This window comes from Chelonoidis abingdonii, chromosome 2, assembly GCF_003597395.2.
Source record: "Chelonoidis abingdonii isolate Lonesome George chromosome 2, CheloAbing_2.0, whole genome shotgun sequence".
In the NCBI taxonomy this organism is placed as follows: Eukaryota; Metazoa; Chordata; order Testudines; family Testudinidae; genus Chelonoidis; species Chelonoidis abingdonii.
Genome location: NC_133770.1, coordinates 252,833,556 through 252,849,555, shown reverse-complemented (window position 1 = coordinate 252,849,555; position 16,000 = coordinate 252,833,556). Strand labels below are relative to the sequence as shown.

At 39.2% G+C, this 16,000-nt stretch overlaps 1 protein-coding gene across 3 annotated transcripts in view; it reads right to left on the bottom strand.

Annotated features, from left to right (window-relative positions):
• Window positions 1-16,000, bottom strand: part of WWP1 (WW domain containing E3 ubiquitin protein ligase 1) — a 161,174-nt gene that overhangs the window by 69,183 nt on the left and 75,991 nt on the right. For all 3 annotated transcript variants that reach the window (XM_032786385.2, XM_032786365.2, XM_032786375.2), the window contains exons 7-8: window positions 13,813-13,994; window positions 4,076-4,388 (exon numbers count right to left, since the gene is read on the bottom strand). In XM_032786385.2, the coding sequence (XP_032642276.1) occupies window positions 4,076-4,388; window positions 13,813-13,994 (495 nt within the window). The remainder of the gene's footprint in view (window positions 1-4,075; window positions 4,389-13,812; window positions 13,995-16,000) is intronic.

Sequence of the window (16,000 nt, the reverse complement as noted above, 5' to 3'; positions counted from 1 at the left end):
TCAATCTTCCCTCTCTTGGTATTGACCCCTCCTCATCAACTATTGGAAGTGGACCACATCCACCATGATTGAATTGGCCTTGTCCACACTGGCTCTCCATTTGTAAAGTAACTCCCTTCTCTTCATGTATCAGTATATTTATGCCTGCATCTGTAATTTTCACTCCAAGCATCCGAAGAGGTGGGGTTTTTTACCCACAAAAGCTTATGCTCAAATAAATCTGTTAGTCTTTACGATGCCATCAGACTCAGAGTCGTTTTTGTGGATACAGACTAACAGGGCTACCCCTCTGATACTTGCAGTTAATATAGAACCCAAGAAATAGAGTATGCGTAGTTCAAATTATTCCTTTCAATGTGCACTACATTGCATTTATTAATAATTTTATTTATGATGGTGCTTATTCAACTAGCTTTTAGGTCCATGTGGAATTTCTCAGTGTTAACTACTCTTGACTGTCTGCACCGAAGAACACCACACACAAAACGCATTCCACCCCTGACAATACCAATGATCCTACCCAATATCTAAGGAGAACCTGCACACATTCGGTTACCTGGTTGGGAAACACTGTTTCTGAACAGCGAGGACCACTCATACCACATTCATTTTTATATTTATTGACTTGACTTTAGTCTCCACATTCCCTTTCCCACTTGCTGTAACCCAAACTTTATTAAAAGCAAAGTAACAATTTCACAACTTTGTCCATATTTTCTTGCATTAAACTATTCTTTCATCAGCAAGAACCTTTAGATGTTCTCAACAGACCTCCTCTCCAGCAATGACCAGGCGCCAAGGAGAAAAGTGGACTGTACGTAATCATATATGCGTATTCCGGATTTGTGCATCTTTTCAGCACCAACATCAGGTTATGCAACTCCCCCACCTAGTTTGAAAATGCCACTGGGACACCTACCACTTGGCCACATCCACAGTGCCCACATGCGCACAAAAAGGTTATGTTCCAACACAGGTGCACCAAGGCTGTTGAATGCACTAAAGCCACCTTTCTGAAAATCCTTTATTCCTTAAATTCTACTGATGCACTTGCTGTCACTCTAATTATGTGCTTATATTACTTTGAAATTTTCAGCTAAACAACTTCTCCCCAATACTAGACTATATTTGTTCCCAATCATCCTTGTTCATATCCTTTTATCTTACTATCATGTTAACTTAGCTGAAAAATGTAGCAAAACTCATGCTAATTGCAAGATTTCGCACTATCATTTATGCAGTCTGTCTTTGCAGTTCTATTAGACCCCTACAAGATATGAGAAGCTGCATTTGGAAAATCATCACTTAAATTACGGTAAGGTGCAAATAAAATTATTACTGATTATTTACATATCAGGACCTGAAGCACAGGTTCAATGCCTGTAAGTACTCAATTCTCTAAAGATCAACTTCTTAGACTGCAAAGCCTAAGTATATAAACTATGCACTCAGGGAATCACATGAAGCTGAGGAACTGCAAATGGTAAATAAAGATGAGGAGAGGGGAGTTATACAACACAATCTGGAGCACTTGGTAAAGCTGGACCTGTTCAAACAAAATGCATTTTAATACAGCCTTTCATACATATTGAAACAAAGAATACTGTTCATACTTAAAAAATGTGAGACTGCATCCTAGAAAGCAGTGACTCTGAAAAGGTTTAAAGGGTCATAGAGGACAAACATGATGTTGTGGCAAAAAAGACTAATGTAATCCTTGGATGTATAAACAGGGGCTTAGCACAAGTAAGAGCAGAGCGATGATTTTACCTCTGTACATGGCATTGGAGAGACATACAGTTCTGGTGAGAACATTTTAAAAATTATACTGAAAAAATGGAGAGGGTGATTGGAGGGCTGGATAAAATGCCTTAGAGTGAGAGACCTAAAGAGTAAAATCTGTTTAGGTTATCAAAAAAGAAATTGAGAGGTGATTTGATTACAGTACATTCATAAGGAGAAAATACCAGGTACCAAAAGGCTCATTAACTGAGAAAAGATATAACAAGAACCAATGACTGGAAGCTAAAAAGGGACAAATTTTAACAGTGAAGGCTGATAAACCAACTACCAATGCAAGTGTTGGATTCTTCATCTCCTGAAGTCTTCAGATCAATACTAGATACTTTTCTGGAAGGTATGTTTAAGTCACCACGCAAATTATTAGACTCAATACAGGGGTAACTGGGTGAAATTTAAGGGCCTGTAGTATAAAGAGATCAGATTAGATAATCTCATGGTCTCTCCTGGCTTTAAAATCTATTTATGGAATTTTCACCTCCAACCAGCAGTAACTAGCATTTAGGCCACTTCAAAACCAAAACTAATGACTTTGTAGAGCAGTGGCTGCAGTTATCCTGTCTCTTTCTCCCACCCCACACAAAGAGTGTTTTGAGGTCACTGGATATGACCACATTGATCCACTGGACACATCCCTACTGTTCTACCAGCTCACACAACCCTTCTTCCTCCCACTGGTAGTGTGCAAAGCTTCAGTGGAGTTTCATCACCCTAAACAGGGTCACCCCCAAAACTGTGGCAGCAGTCATACAGCTAAAGAAAGAGCATAAGAATGACTCTATAGCCTCGTGGTTAGGGTTCTCACTTAGGGTGTGGGAAACGCAAGTTCAAGTCCCTGCTCCAAAGACTATTCATTTATAAAAAATGGAACAACTCCAACAGGACAGACTGAAAAAGACCCACAACAAAGTATCCCATCCCTTAGCACAGTAGCTAGGAGACTGTCCTGCAATGTGAGAGACTCAAGTTCAAATCCTCTCTCCAGCATTTCACGAGAGCACTCTAACCACTGGACTAAAGGTTATAAAAGGGAGATCCCCCTCATACCTTCCGGCATTTTGTGAATCTAGCCCAGAAACTCAAACTTAGTCTAACTCATTTCTCCATGTTGAACAAAGAGTCCAGAGGACTAGGCTGTGGCCACGCTGTTTAACCACAGCATTAGAAGTTTTATGTTAACATATATTAAGAAGTGTGGCGGAGGTTCAATTCAGGAGTACAGGCAGGATGTCTTTGAGCACCCAAACCCATGGAGTATGATGTGACACGTTTCACACAGAAGTGCAAAAGCATTAGCCGGAGATGGGGCTTCCAATGGAGGCACCCTTGTCCTAGTGGAAGCATGGTGCAGAGAGGAGCAAGTAGACCCCCTGTAGCTTATTAAAGCACCAAACACAGGAAGCAGGGGATAAGGAAGTAATGAAACTGGCAAAGTGCAAGGGGCACAGTGCACTTTTAAGTATAAGTCTAAGTTCCACTGAAGCAGTAATCAATAGATCGGGCAACAACAGTAAATAAACATTGCAACTGAAGTAATATTTTCCACTCAAGGAGACAACATATTTCCACAAAAGTTAAAAATTCCAGTCAACCTATGTTTTAGTATGTCCTTAATATGTGCTTCAGTTTCAGTTAACTTCAGTAAGCACCTCTCAATTCTTATTTGTGAAGTCATGTGACAGCTAACTGAAAATCTTCCGTGTTAATGCAGTAGTTGCAAGCACCATGACTAACTTGGAATTACATAATTTCTATCCTTTTTACACACACATACACCACCACTCCCCCTTTACAATGTTATTTGTATTCAGAACATTTTTGGGACACAACTCCAGATACCCCTGTTAATGTCTAAAGTATTTTCAAGATATTTTTACTGCATTCTCTCCCCCAGACACACACACACTTTTTGATCCCTATATATGTAACAAGCTTAAAAAGTAGATGAGCAAGGAACTATGTCCCAAGTGTGGAATAAGTTTAAATATCTCAAATAAAGATTCTTTTTGCCCAGAATGTCTTGAGGCTCTTCTATATAAGTCATATCACTCTCTCAGCAAACGAGCAGCCTGTTATTAGTTTCTGGCACCAAAAGCTGCCACCCCAGTTAGGACTGCAATACCACAAAACTATTTTAGATCAAATAACTATGTCTCAGCCAACTGGACTGTATTTCGCAATCCAGAGCCGTAATAAAATCTCTGTGTCTATATATAAATGTGTTCAGGCCACACAGGATTAGATCATATTATTAATTAAAACCAAGCCCACATACCCTGGTGGCAAAGGTTCTGTACTGGTACTACCAGTCTGCTGTCTCACAGGTTCCCCAGATGCACTTGAAGATTCCCTTGGTTTTGCTGCTTCTGCAGTCATGCTGCTTCTGGTATTAGAGGATTCAGAGTTTGTGGTAGCTTCAAGTCCAGCAGACACAATGGGAACTGTAGAAGATGTGCTGTTTTCTGAGTAACTAATTGCATCTATTGTGTTAGTGCAATCTGTAGACATGGGGGTTTCTACAGAACCCATAAAAGCCTCAGAGGCAGAATTATCAGCTTCCGGTGCAGATGACGATGACTCACCATTAACTGGGAAGAACAAAGTAAGAACATTTTATACAGCAGATAGCTTTCTGATACAATTTATTTTTTAAATGATAAACATGACGTAAATTTCATCCACTGACAGAAGAAATGGATTTTAAGGTTACACCTTCTAGATTCTAATGAGCTATGTTCCATTTTGCAGAAGACTTACAAGTAAAATGGCACAGGAGGCAGCTTCTTCAATTAAGGCGGTGCTTCCCCTACCCCTATTACAGACCTTTAGCCAATCCCCAATCCATTGTGAGCGTAAGATAATTTACTTAAACTCTAGTTTATATATGTAAATAAACGAAGGCTGGTTCCTTGCAACCAGAGTTCAAGATGACTCTGTATATTCACAATATGGGTAAAGCACTGACCAGTGAAGCCTAACGGTAGAACATTCTCCAAGCAGTACCTGTTGGAGTGCATGTGTATCCTCTCCTTCTCTCAGGGCTGGTCTACACTACGGGGGAAAAATCAATTTTAGATACGCAACTTCAGCTACGTGAATAACGTAACTGAAGTAGAATATCTAAAATCGATTTACTCACCCGTCCTCACCGCGCGGGATCGATGTCCACGGCTCGCCATGTCGATTCCGGAACTCCGTTGGGGTTGGTGGAGTTCCAGAATCGATATAAGCGCGCTCAGGGATTGATATATCGCGTCTAGATGAGACACGATATATCGATCCCCGAGCAATCGATTTTAACCCGCCGATACGTGGCCTCAGTGTCTTTAAATGTTCTGATGGCAAAGCTATATAAGGAAGCATTGTGCCCCCTACCACCTCAGTTCCTTCCAACTGCTGACCCAGAGAAACCAAAATAGGACCGAGGAAGAAGGGAGGATGAGCAGGAAGTGTGAATGTTCAGAGTCATCTGAAAGAAATAACGATTACCTATTTTTTATAACTGTTGTTCTTCAAGATGTGTTGTTCATGTCCATTCCAAGTAAGATGTGCATGCACACCTGGCTTGGACTGGATATGACAAGCATTCAAACAACTCTGGTTACAACTAACCTTCATTTCTTTTTTGAGTGACTCTACATATTCCCACTTAGGAACAGTTTGGCAAGGAGTGCTGAAAAACTCAGGAGGAGGGAACATACTTGAGCAGGGGGTTAGAGTAGATGACCTCCTGAGATCTCTTCCAATCCTAATCTTCTATGATTTTCTATGATTATCAAAAACAACTGAAGCACTATCCACCAAATCTAGCATCCACTCTTGAAGCCAAATCCAAAGTATAATGTTTAGTAAACAAAGTGACTTCCAAGAAGCAGCCTTACAGATTTCCCCAATAGGAACATGTTTAAGACAAACAAAAGATCCTGCCATGGCTCATTGAATGAGATGTCACAACTTTAGGCATAGTGACTGCTGCTAACTTGTGGCATTCAAGGAAACACAGTTTTACCCAACTGGAAATCTGTATCTTAGCAGATAAACTGTAACCCATATGATTCTTAGTAGAATAAACAAATAACCAGAAGACCTAAAATCTTTAGTTCTATTTAAACAACCATGTTCAAAAGTTGTAATCAAAATGAGGCATTAGGATCCTCGTCCTCTTCCTCAGACAAAGTGTGAGATATCACTCTCTGAACTGCAGACAGATCCGGTGGAACTGGATCCAAAGATTTCTCAACAGTCAGATCCTTGCCAATTAAAATGTCCCTACTCCATCCATAAGGTAGACGACTTAAGAACACTCACTGCAAAGCCCAATAAAGCCGCAGAGTCCAGAGTACCAGTCCCTCTAGTAGCTGGGATCCAGGAACATACCTATAGGACAGGGGTGGGCAAACTATAGCCCGCAGGCTGCGTCCAGCCCATCACAGTTTTTAATCCAGCCCTCGAACTCCGACACTCCCACGTGGGACTTGGGTCAGCAGCTTGCCCTGCTCCGGCGCTCCCGCCTGGGAGTGGGGTGGGCAGCTTGCAAACCACTCCCCAGAAGGAGCACCAGGCAGACGGGGGGAGCAGGGCAAGCCCCCAACCCCCCGGCTGGAGCGCTGGCGGAGTGGGGCAAGTGATGGGGTGGGTCTGGATGATAAGTGCATGGGCCACGGCCTGCCCAGGCTCACCTGTGGCTATGCCCCTGGTGCGTGTCTTTTCTGATTTAAAAAAAAACAGTTGGTGTGGCATCTCTTTTGAAAATGAGGCCCTGCATGAAGTGCATGCAATCTTGTAAAACAGAAGTTTGAAATAAGGGCAGCAGTTAGGTTTTTCTTTTCCCTTTAAAAAATGAGCGCTGCAAAAAAATAAAAAAGAAAAGGACAGTGAGTGTCAGGTTTTCAACAAGGAATGGAATGCAAAATATTTTTTCACAAACCTGAACTTAAAGGCTGTATGCCTGATTTATCAGGAAAGCATTGCAGTGTTTGAGGAGTAAAATTTGAATTGCCATTTTTCAGCAAAACATCCTAATTATGGCAGCAATTTAACAACTAAGGAAAGGGTAAGAAACACTGAGAAACTCACCACAAACTTAAAAGCTCAACAATCTACAGTTCAGGAAGCCATTACAAAGGCAAGTTACGTTCTGGTGTTTAAAATCGCTAAACAAAATAAGCCTTTTGCTGAAGGGGAGTTTTTGAAAGAACGCATGGTTGATGTTGCTGGCATGCTGTGCCCAGAATACCAAAATAACTTTAGTTTGTCATGAAGAACTGTTACTCGCGGAGTAGAAGTGATTGATGAACATTTGACTTCTGCATTGAACAAGAAAGCACAGGGCTTTATATTGTTTTCTTTAGCTCTCGATGACAGCATTAACATTAAGGAACAGCACAGTTATTGATTTTTGTCAGAGGAATTGACGACAAATTTAAAATCACAGAGGAATTTTTATCAGTGGAATCAATGAAATACACAACTAAGGGATCGGATTTATAAGAGACAGTGTCTGGCTGTCTTGAACAGCTGAAGCTCCCTTGGAGTAAACTGGCAAATGTAACCAAAGATGGATCGCCAAATTTAATTGTGAAAAACGTAGGACTTTTAAAAGAATTCAGAACAAAATAAAAAGACAACCCTGATAAAGAGTGATTTTTTTGTATTGTATTTATACATCAGGAGGCCCTCTGCAAAAATGTCCTGGACATTGATCCTGTTATTCACACAATAATGAAAATAGTGAACTATGTTAGAGAGAGGAGCTTAATCATTGGCAATTCATTTCTCTTCTTGAAGACACAGATGCTGAACACCAGGACTGACTTTATCATACAAATGTCCGCTGGCTCAGCTTAGGAAAGGTATTCCAGTGAGTATGGGAGCTCAGAGATGAAATTTGCACTTTTCTGGAGATACAGGAGAAAGAAAATGTTTTCCCTGAATTAAATAGCTCAAACTGGCTGTGCGACCTCACTTTTAGTGTGGATATGTTGGCACATTTAAATGCAGCTGTGAAGCTGCAAGGAAAGAATGTGTTTGTACATGAATTGAACTCTAGGGTGACACGTTTCAAAGTCAAGTTAGTTTTGTTTTCAAAACAAATTAAGGACAAAATGTTCACTCACTTTTCAACACTGAAATACTTGGAAGTGTTGCCAGAGTAGACAGAAAAGTACAGCAAAATTTTGAGCGCCTTGCGCGGAGAATTTTCTCATCGATTCTCTGACTTTGAGAAGATAGAGAAGACACTAATCAATTGCACTGATCTCTAGTGAGATTCCATCTTGAAGAAAAAGTACAATTCAGAAAAACTGGATGAGTTTTATGTTTCCTTGAGTGAAACAAACTTCTCAAATATCCGTAAGTGGCACAGAAAATCCTTGTTTTGTTCAGCTCCACTTATGTGTGTGAACAAACTTTTTCCCTACTGCATTATAACAAATCTCACTACAGAGAACAGTTAACTGACCAGCATCTCAGCTCGGTATTGTGGATTTCCACAACGAGAATGACATCAGACTTTGATGCCATTGTAAAGAAGGGTGAGTAGCTGTATTGTCCACATTAATCAAAGAGGGCATGGTAAGAGGGTAAGATTGGTTTAATTATCATAATATGTTGTTATGATGGTATATTTATAATAGTAAGTAAGGTTTTATGTTTTTTTTCCCCACTAAAATGCATCTTTAATAAAGTTTATTTGAATAAGTCTTCTTCAGAGTTAAACTGTTTAACAACAAGATTGTTTAATTATGGTTTACTTTGAAGATAAAATAGTTTGAATATATTTTGGTTATTGCCATGGTCAAATGGAGAAGAAACACTGATGATTCAACAAAGCTAATTACAGATCATAAAGAAGACAGCAATAAACATGAAAACTATATAGTGCAGTAGTGTTGATTTTGAAACAAACTTATGTTGTCCTTGATTGAACATGAATTATTAATTTCATGAGCATTCATGGCCCGCCATACAATTTTCATACCCAGATGTTGCCCTCAGGCCAAAAAGTTTGCCGACCTCTGCTATAGGATGAGGAAGCACAAACTGTCCAAAAGACTGAGGTCAGTCAAACTTCAGTTACATAAATCTGGACAATTCAGGTCTTTCCACTCCTCCTCGAACCTTGTCTAACTGTGGATCCAAACTTGGATCTGCTATGGACCTCACAAGAGGACACAGAGAAATAAAAGATAAGAGGGATCTGCCTGGAGGTCCTGTTGGAGTCTTAGGAGGAGCAGGCAAGATGGATCTGGAAAAAGACTCAATATCTTCTATTCTACTCATCTTTCTAAGTGAACAGGATTTAAAACTCTGAACAGATGAAATCTTTCTGTTCCTCTCCCCCAATGATCTCATATTCAGGTCTGATGATCAGATCCTGAACAGTGAACATCTGCCATGACAGTAATGGTCTTCAGATTAGACATCAGCACAAGAACAGGAATGGGCAATAGTGGCAGTCTTACAGGCTTAAGCATCATTGGATCCAGAGAGAGGTTCAGTTCCATAACCCTTGAACATGAAGCCTAATGCAGAGCTGACTAAGGTCTGCAGAGGCCATATCCAAATCAGACAGATACATTAAATATGACCCACAGGATCTGGCACTTCTAACAGTGGCCATCTTGTACCTTGCCTTTCTCCTTTGGATCCTAGGCAGTCAGAACTGATGACTTAATCACAGAGTCCTTAGCTGCCTACTGAAGAGATGGTACCTTCAATATCCAGCAGGAGGAACTGATGAAACAGGAACAGGAGTTGAAACCAAAGAATACACAGATCCCCAGGATCCTTTAGCCTTACAAGGCACCTTAGCCTTACAAGGCATTCAGAACTGAAACACGCCCCCTAGTGTTTGGATCTTATGATCTTCTGAAGCCAGGTGGCTTAGCAGCAAGAACTTTCTGAAGCAGCAGCACCTGCAGTCTATTCTGCATCTCCTTGCATACTGTTTGTTGGAGTTTCACACCCAGAACACCCAGAAGGAGAGACTGACCTTCACCAAGGCACTTAAGATGCCTAATGTGAGGTCATCTGATGCCAGGAAGATGACTGGCAGAAGCACATCTCTTAATGCTGTCTTACTTTTTTCTTCAGTTCCACCATCACTCAGAACTGAGCTTAAAATTAAACTAACTACAAACTCTCTAACTAAACTTACACTACAACCTACAACAATAATTATCTAAGGCACTAGTACAGGAGAAAAAAATCCTACACCTGCACCCCCAGAACAGTTCACTTCTATCTGGTGCAGGTTTTGGAAGAACTGAGGCAGTAGGGGATGCAGTGTGCCATTATACAGCCTTTCACTCAGAATGTTTGAAGACACTGAGGAGAGGAGTAGGATGAGGTACATGTGCACTCTAACAGGGATTGCTTGGAGAAGGTTCTGTTAGACTGCACTTGTTGCTTTATTGCCCACTAATGGGAATATGCAGAGCCACTTGAAATAGTAGTAACTTTTCAGTTTCCTGGCAGCTTGTTTAGTGGGATAGTAAGATGTGCTCTGTAAGCTAGCAGAGGGTGGGCACCTTGCTTCAAGTCCCCAAAGGAAAATTCAAGAGCAAATCGTGTGCAACTTCCAAGTGGTATTGTTTTTAAAAGAGAACCTTTATCACTATGAGACTGTAAGAGAATTTTAAAGGAAGAATAAAAGAAGACTGAGTATGAAAGATACAACTGATAGCATTTAATGTCCACTTGGATAACTTTCTGGGCTCATTTTGCTTGCTCTGTGGCCAAAAAAATATTTACAATTTTTTTCAAACTACTAACTCGGCAATTAAACAAAAAATCCATCTCTTAGAAGGATTTAATAATGAAAACAACAACTACATTTGAAGTTAAAATCAACAAGCCTATTAAAGACTTACTACTGCAATAAGATCTTCCTAACCTCCACCTTACTGAATTTGCATTTCTGGTAACAGAACCTCCTGTCAATTACTAAAGGAAAGCATTGCAAAAAGGAAAAAGGTAATGTGGTTTGGTGAAAGCAAATAGCACCAACAGTTCTTGTAAAGTTTTAAGTAGAAAAACTATTTCAAAACTGCCCTTGCAGCAAGTGAGAAAACAGAAGGGAAACTGTTAAGAGAAAACCTAATTATGATAGGCCTAAAAATTACCTGTGAATACTTCAAGTTCAAATAAGAAGTTCATTAAATGTTTGTCTGAGGATAAAACTACAAAAATAATTGCTGATTTCTTATAGTGGTTTCAAAGTAAAATATTAAGAGCTGCACCTATACCCAACTTAAATAAAATTAACCTTGCCTGTCTCCACACAAGATCAACAACCTTAACATTTTGGGTTTATACAGTTTAGTTTTATAAAATAAAAACAGTAATTTATATCATTGAGACTAATGTAATTTTTTGGTCTGTTCAGTTACACGTAAACGTGGCACTGTATTCTGCTACAATATGTCATATTTGTATAAGTCATTTTTAACAAGAAAATTTAAAAAATCTTATCAAGTTTATGTACAAGGCAATGCTGGTTTAGCTGAGCCAAAGGATCTCAATAGAAATTATAGGTACTGACTTCATAAATCAATATAGACTTTTTCTTTGGCATATTTTTTATTCATCTTGGTAGCTTTGTTACAGAGACTGAAACTGACTATTCACAAGAGTAATCCAGTGATCTGGTAATTATGCATCACATACATAATAAAATGCAATTGTATCATTTCTGGATTATTGCCATGTTAAAGCAATCTATCACATCAAATGGAATTTTGAGTTAAGATTTTCAATTTGTAAGCTCTCTAGAGCAGGAAGTATTTTTTTGTTTGTACAGTGACTAGCACAAAAGGATAGTCTATGAAGACTCTATTCAGAAAATTCTACGTTTAATGGACACTATTAGGTTAAAATTCATATATATTTTAAAATATTCTTTCATCTGTGCTACTAAAACCTTAGATTATTAAAAGAAAGAATTTACTTTACTTTTCACCATTTGTGCTGTTTGTTAATTTTCTACACTATATGTAAACTTAGACAATAAAAAACAGACCAGACAATTTTACTTTTGCTTATAGTCACTTTCTAGTCAATTTCATGCTATGGTTCTCTACCATAATTCTGCAACATCTGGATCACAAACACTGCATGGGAATGATCTGCTTTTGAATTCAAATCTATTGTGTGTGTGTTTTTAAATTGCATTAACATGTTTCTACTTAGGTTAAATTTTATGCAAGTTTATTTACAGGAAATTTGAGTTTCAGTTCCTACAAATGCTTATGACTATAACCTTACTCATATGCATATATGCAGGACTGGGTTTTAAGCTGGGGTCTAAAATGAGGTGACAGCACCCTTTTAAGAAACCAACATTCACATTAATTCTGTACATCTGTTCTTAAATTACCAGTCAGAATCTGCCCTCTACTTCTTATATCTAACTTTTACCACCCCATCTTCCCAAGAAGGCTGGAAGAAATACAGGCCAGCAAAGTGGGAAGTTTTTCATTATGTAACAAATAATTTATCAGCAGTACATATGCACAAGGGAACACAGATAAGATTAATGTGTAGCGGGACTCATTGCTGGCCCATATGTAAAGCATGGGTAGAGAAATGAGGGGCAGAGGTTGCTTTTGGAACACCTTTATGCTAGCTCACTGTGCCACCATTTATAGCATGCAGGGAGTCACAGGCACTGCAGAATAACTACACTCCCCTCCTTGCGCAAGAGTGACAAGGGGGCTTCAACCCTCTCAATGCACCTGGCAGCATACCTACACTGCAGTGTTGGCATTTGTATCCTGCAAAGGTATAGACGAAGCACAGCATACTTTCTCCTTAGCGTAATGGGAAAACTGGGAAGGGGACTGTAACTGGGGAAGTCAATCTCCCTTTTAGGCTTCTCCAAAGGCAGTACAATGAGCTGTCCCAACACAGGGCTTCTAATAATGCCACAATTGAGCCAGAAGGATTCAGGAAAGGAACTGATGTCAGATGAGATATAATTATTTATATACCCTAATATCAAACATTCGTATATGCAAAGACACAAGCATGTAGCTGCAATGATCACAGATATGCTAATAGTTATGAACTCACAGCTGCTGTAGTGCACACCGCACAAGATAATTAGATCTGCAGAATTAAATAGCATGTTTATCTTTCACAACAACATCAAGAGACAATTTCACCAATTTCCTTCACACTTGCCTTTTTTTTAGTTACCTTTTTGGCAAAATGACAATACTGATTATATGTAAAATTCATTTAAATGCACAAAGCAATGAAATGAAAAAAAATCTCTAATGTCTTTCTACTATATTACTCTTAGAGGTTACTTGCAACAAGTCAGTACAAAATTTACAGATGGAAATCAAATTTAAAAATTAACAATGTTCCTTTAGAAATAATTGGTACTTAAGTGATCCTGGACTGAGAATTCTAAAATATATTTCATCCCAAAGCAGATTTGTTACCTTATTTGCATACCACTGGAAAACAGGTTTATATAAATGTCAACAGAAATGCTGAACTACAGTGACACAAGCAGATCCTGCTATTAGAGAAATTTAAAGTTCTCATAAATTTGTTACATTGTTTCTGTCTTTGCCTTTGCAGATTTTTGTTGGAAAGTACTTCTTGTTGGGAAACGTACTTCCATTTCTTTGCCGTCAGGAAATCCACTTACTGTCTCTCACCTCCACTAGAAAAATGTTTTTGAAATGAGCCAATAAAGGAAGTCAGACTCTTTCCTCTAAATAATCAATGCTATGATTCAGTGGTCTGGTTCAGGCATAGAGGCCTTACTTGATGACAAGATGTCTCTTAAGGAAAACAAAACAGTGTTCTGGAATGACTCAAGGAAGCGGAGAAATCTTAAGATTTGTATTTATCATGGAGAAGTAAAAATAGGATTACAGGTTTTATCTCAGATATACATAGCAAAAGGCAGATAAACAATCAGAAGTTGGACTACATGATTTTAACTAAATAGAAAAGCCTTACCGAACAGTGTTTTATAACATGCTCGTTTCTTACCAGCGTTGTTGGCAGGCTGGGTTGAAAGTGGTTTTGATACTGGTGTAATTTTGGGACTGGCTGCAACATGTGAAGGAGATGAAGTGCTGTCTCCATTAACAGCATGTATACAGAATGCATTCTGTATTACAGAGTTTAAAGGAGTTTGATTGTCTATTCCATTAGACATGTCACAGGTAGATCTTGGCAAAATAAAGAGGATTTTGATTAATACAAACAGTATGTTAAACATAACCATAGAAAACAAAGACCTACACTGAAACATGCTGAAAGATCTGATACAAAATACACCGAAGTAAACTCAGTGGCAAGGTTTTAATATTATTCCGTTGGTGGGTGAAGATAATAGTTCATATATGTAAAACTAAACCAATTATGGGGGTAAAGGAGCTTATTTTTGTAATTTTAACTCGGATACTTATCAACTGGATTTTTAATTCCATTTATTTTCCCCTCAATATGGCATTACAACTGAGTTGAGCAGGCTAATTTGGCTACTACAGTTCCCAAAAATGGCCCAGCTGCTTCTCTGGAGAGAACCCCATCCCATCAGATGAGCTTCTTTCCTCCTTTAGGCACGCTGACAGCTGGCTTTGTCAGTCACATCTCTAGAAATTACTTCAGAGTAGTTACCGTTTAACACATGAGGGAGCAAAGATTTCTCTTAGTGAGAGAGAAAAATACTTAAGGCCCCCTACAGGAAAACACCATATTTTGAGATGCTGTTCCACTCTTCCCAACCCCTAAATAGTGTTTTAGCCTTTTCTGGGGACAAATGCCAGTCACAGAGATCACCTTCATGCATGCTGCATTGAAGCAGAAATCAAGCAGATGAGGGAGCCCTAAAGAACAGAAAAATGCTGGACTAGGTGGTTGATCATCCTGCCTACTAGAGTTAGGAAGGAAGACCCAATGTGCCTGTGCTGTCACAGACCAAGTCACAGAAAAGTAGGCTTAGCAGAGAATAATTAAAAAAAACATTTCTTTGTTATAAAACAGCAACATCAATTCACTTAAGTTACTGATAAATGAAACAACAACTCAGCTTTTGTTTTCGGTTATTTTTTATTCTAACCTAGAAATCTTATTTGATTTTGCTGACATCTACAGAATACAGCTAAACCAGAGATCAAAAGAATTAGTTTGTTTTCAAATCAGTGGAGCTAAGTTGTATTTATTGTTCAGTAAAGAGCTTTGTAATCAGAATATTATTTTTAAAATTATGTTAGAAATTTTTTTGAAGTATCCTATCGTGTTATTAGCAATTTTCAGTTTTAATGTAAGGTAAATTAACACATCAACAGGGTAGGGCCAAGTACAAAAGCAGCATTAGGGGCCACATGAATTGTCTGAAGACAAGAGAATCCTGCTGCTTCGAAGATCAAACGTTCGAAGAGAGCAGGACAGAGGACTGTGAAAGTATAGCTGATCCATCTTCAAAAAAAAACTAGCGCAATATCTTGTGGAAAGGAAGGAGGAGGAAGAAAATTATAGTCCCCAAGATGTTAGAGAAAGCTGGGGGATAACACATTTGAGTCTTCACCCCAATAATATTTAGTGGCCAAGGGGATCCAGACGCAAACCTCCACATATAAAGAGGACAGTAGTGGGATGGGCAGGGAAGAACAACTTGTGGCCATCCCCCAGATCTGTAGCAGCTGAGAGGGAACAAGACCACACACACAGAAGGAAAGCAGCAGGGTAAGGAAACCACTGCAAGGTTGCTGGGTGGTCCAGTAACAATAAAACTAGTTTTACTAATAACTCCTTGCTCCCCTTCTACTGCTGTTTGAGGACCAGCTGTGGCCTGTTTCTATTATTCTCCTGGAGCCCTTTGTTCTTCCACATAATACATAATAGAGATGAAACTTGTGAGTCTCTCTACATCAAACTCAAGGCTCTCTTCCCCATTTCAGGTTTAGGTGGGAAAGTTCTTTGCTTTGAAGGCTTTTTTCAATAACTATTTAAGTCAATGGGAGTCCTTCCATTGACTTCAATGTGCATCAGATCAGGCCTTTGAAAGAGAGCTAGTTGGGAGGGGGGAGGAAGACCACCAGATCGAGGACACAGGCCCTTTTCTTCCCTCCTCTCTTGCAGTACCATTTTAAAGAAGGAAGGTAGTAGAAAGGCACTACATGCCTGGCTCTTACACAGCTGCAGGAGGTAGCAAAGAGCTTAGCACTCAATG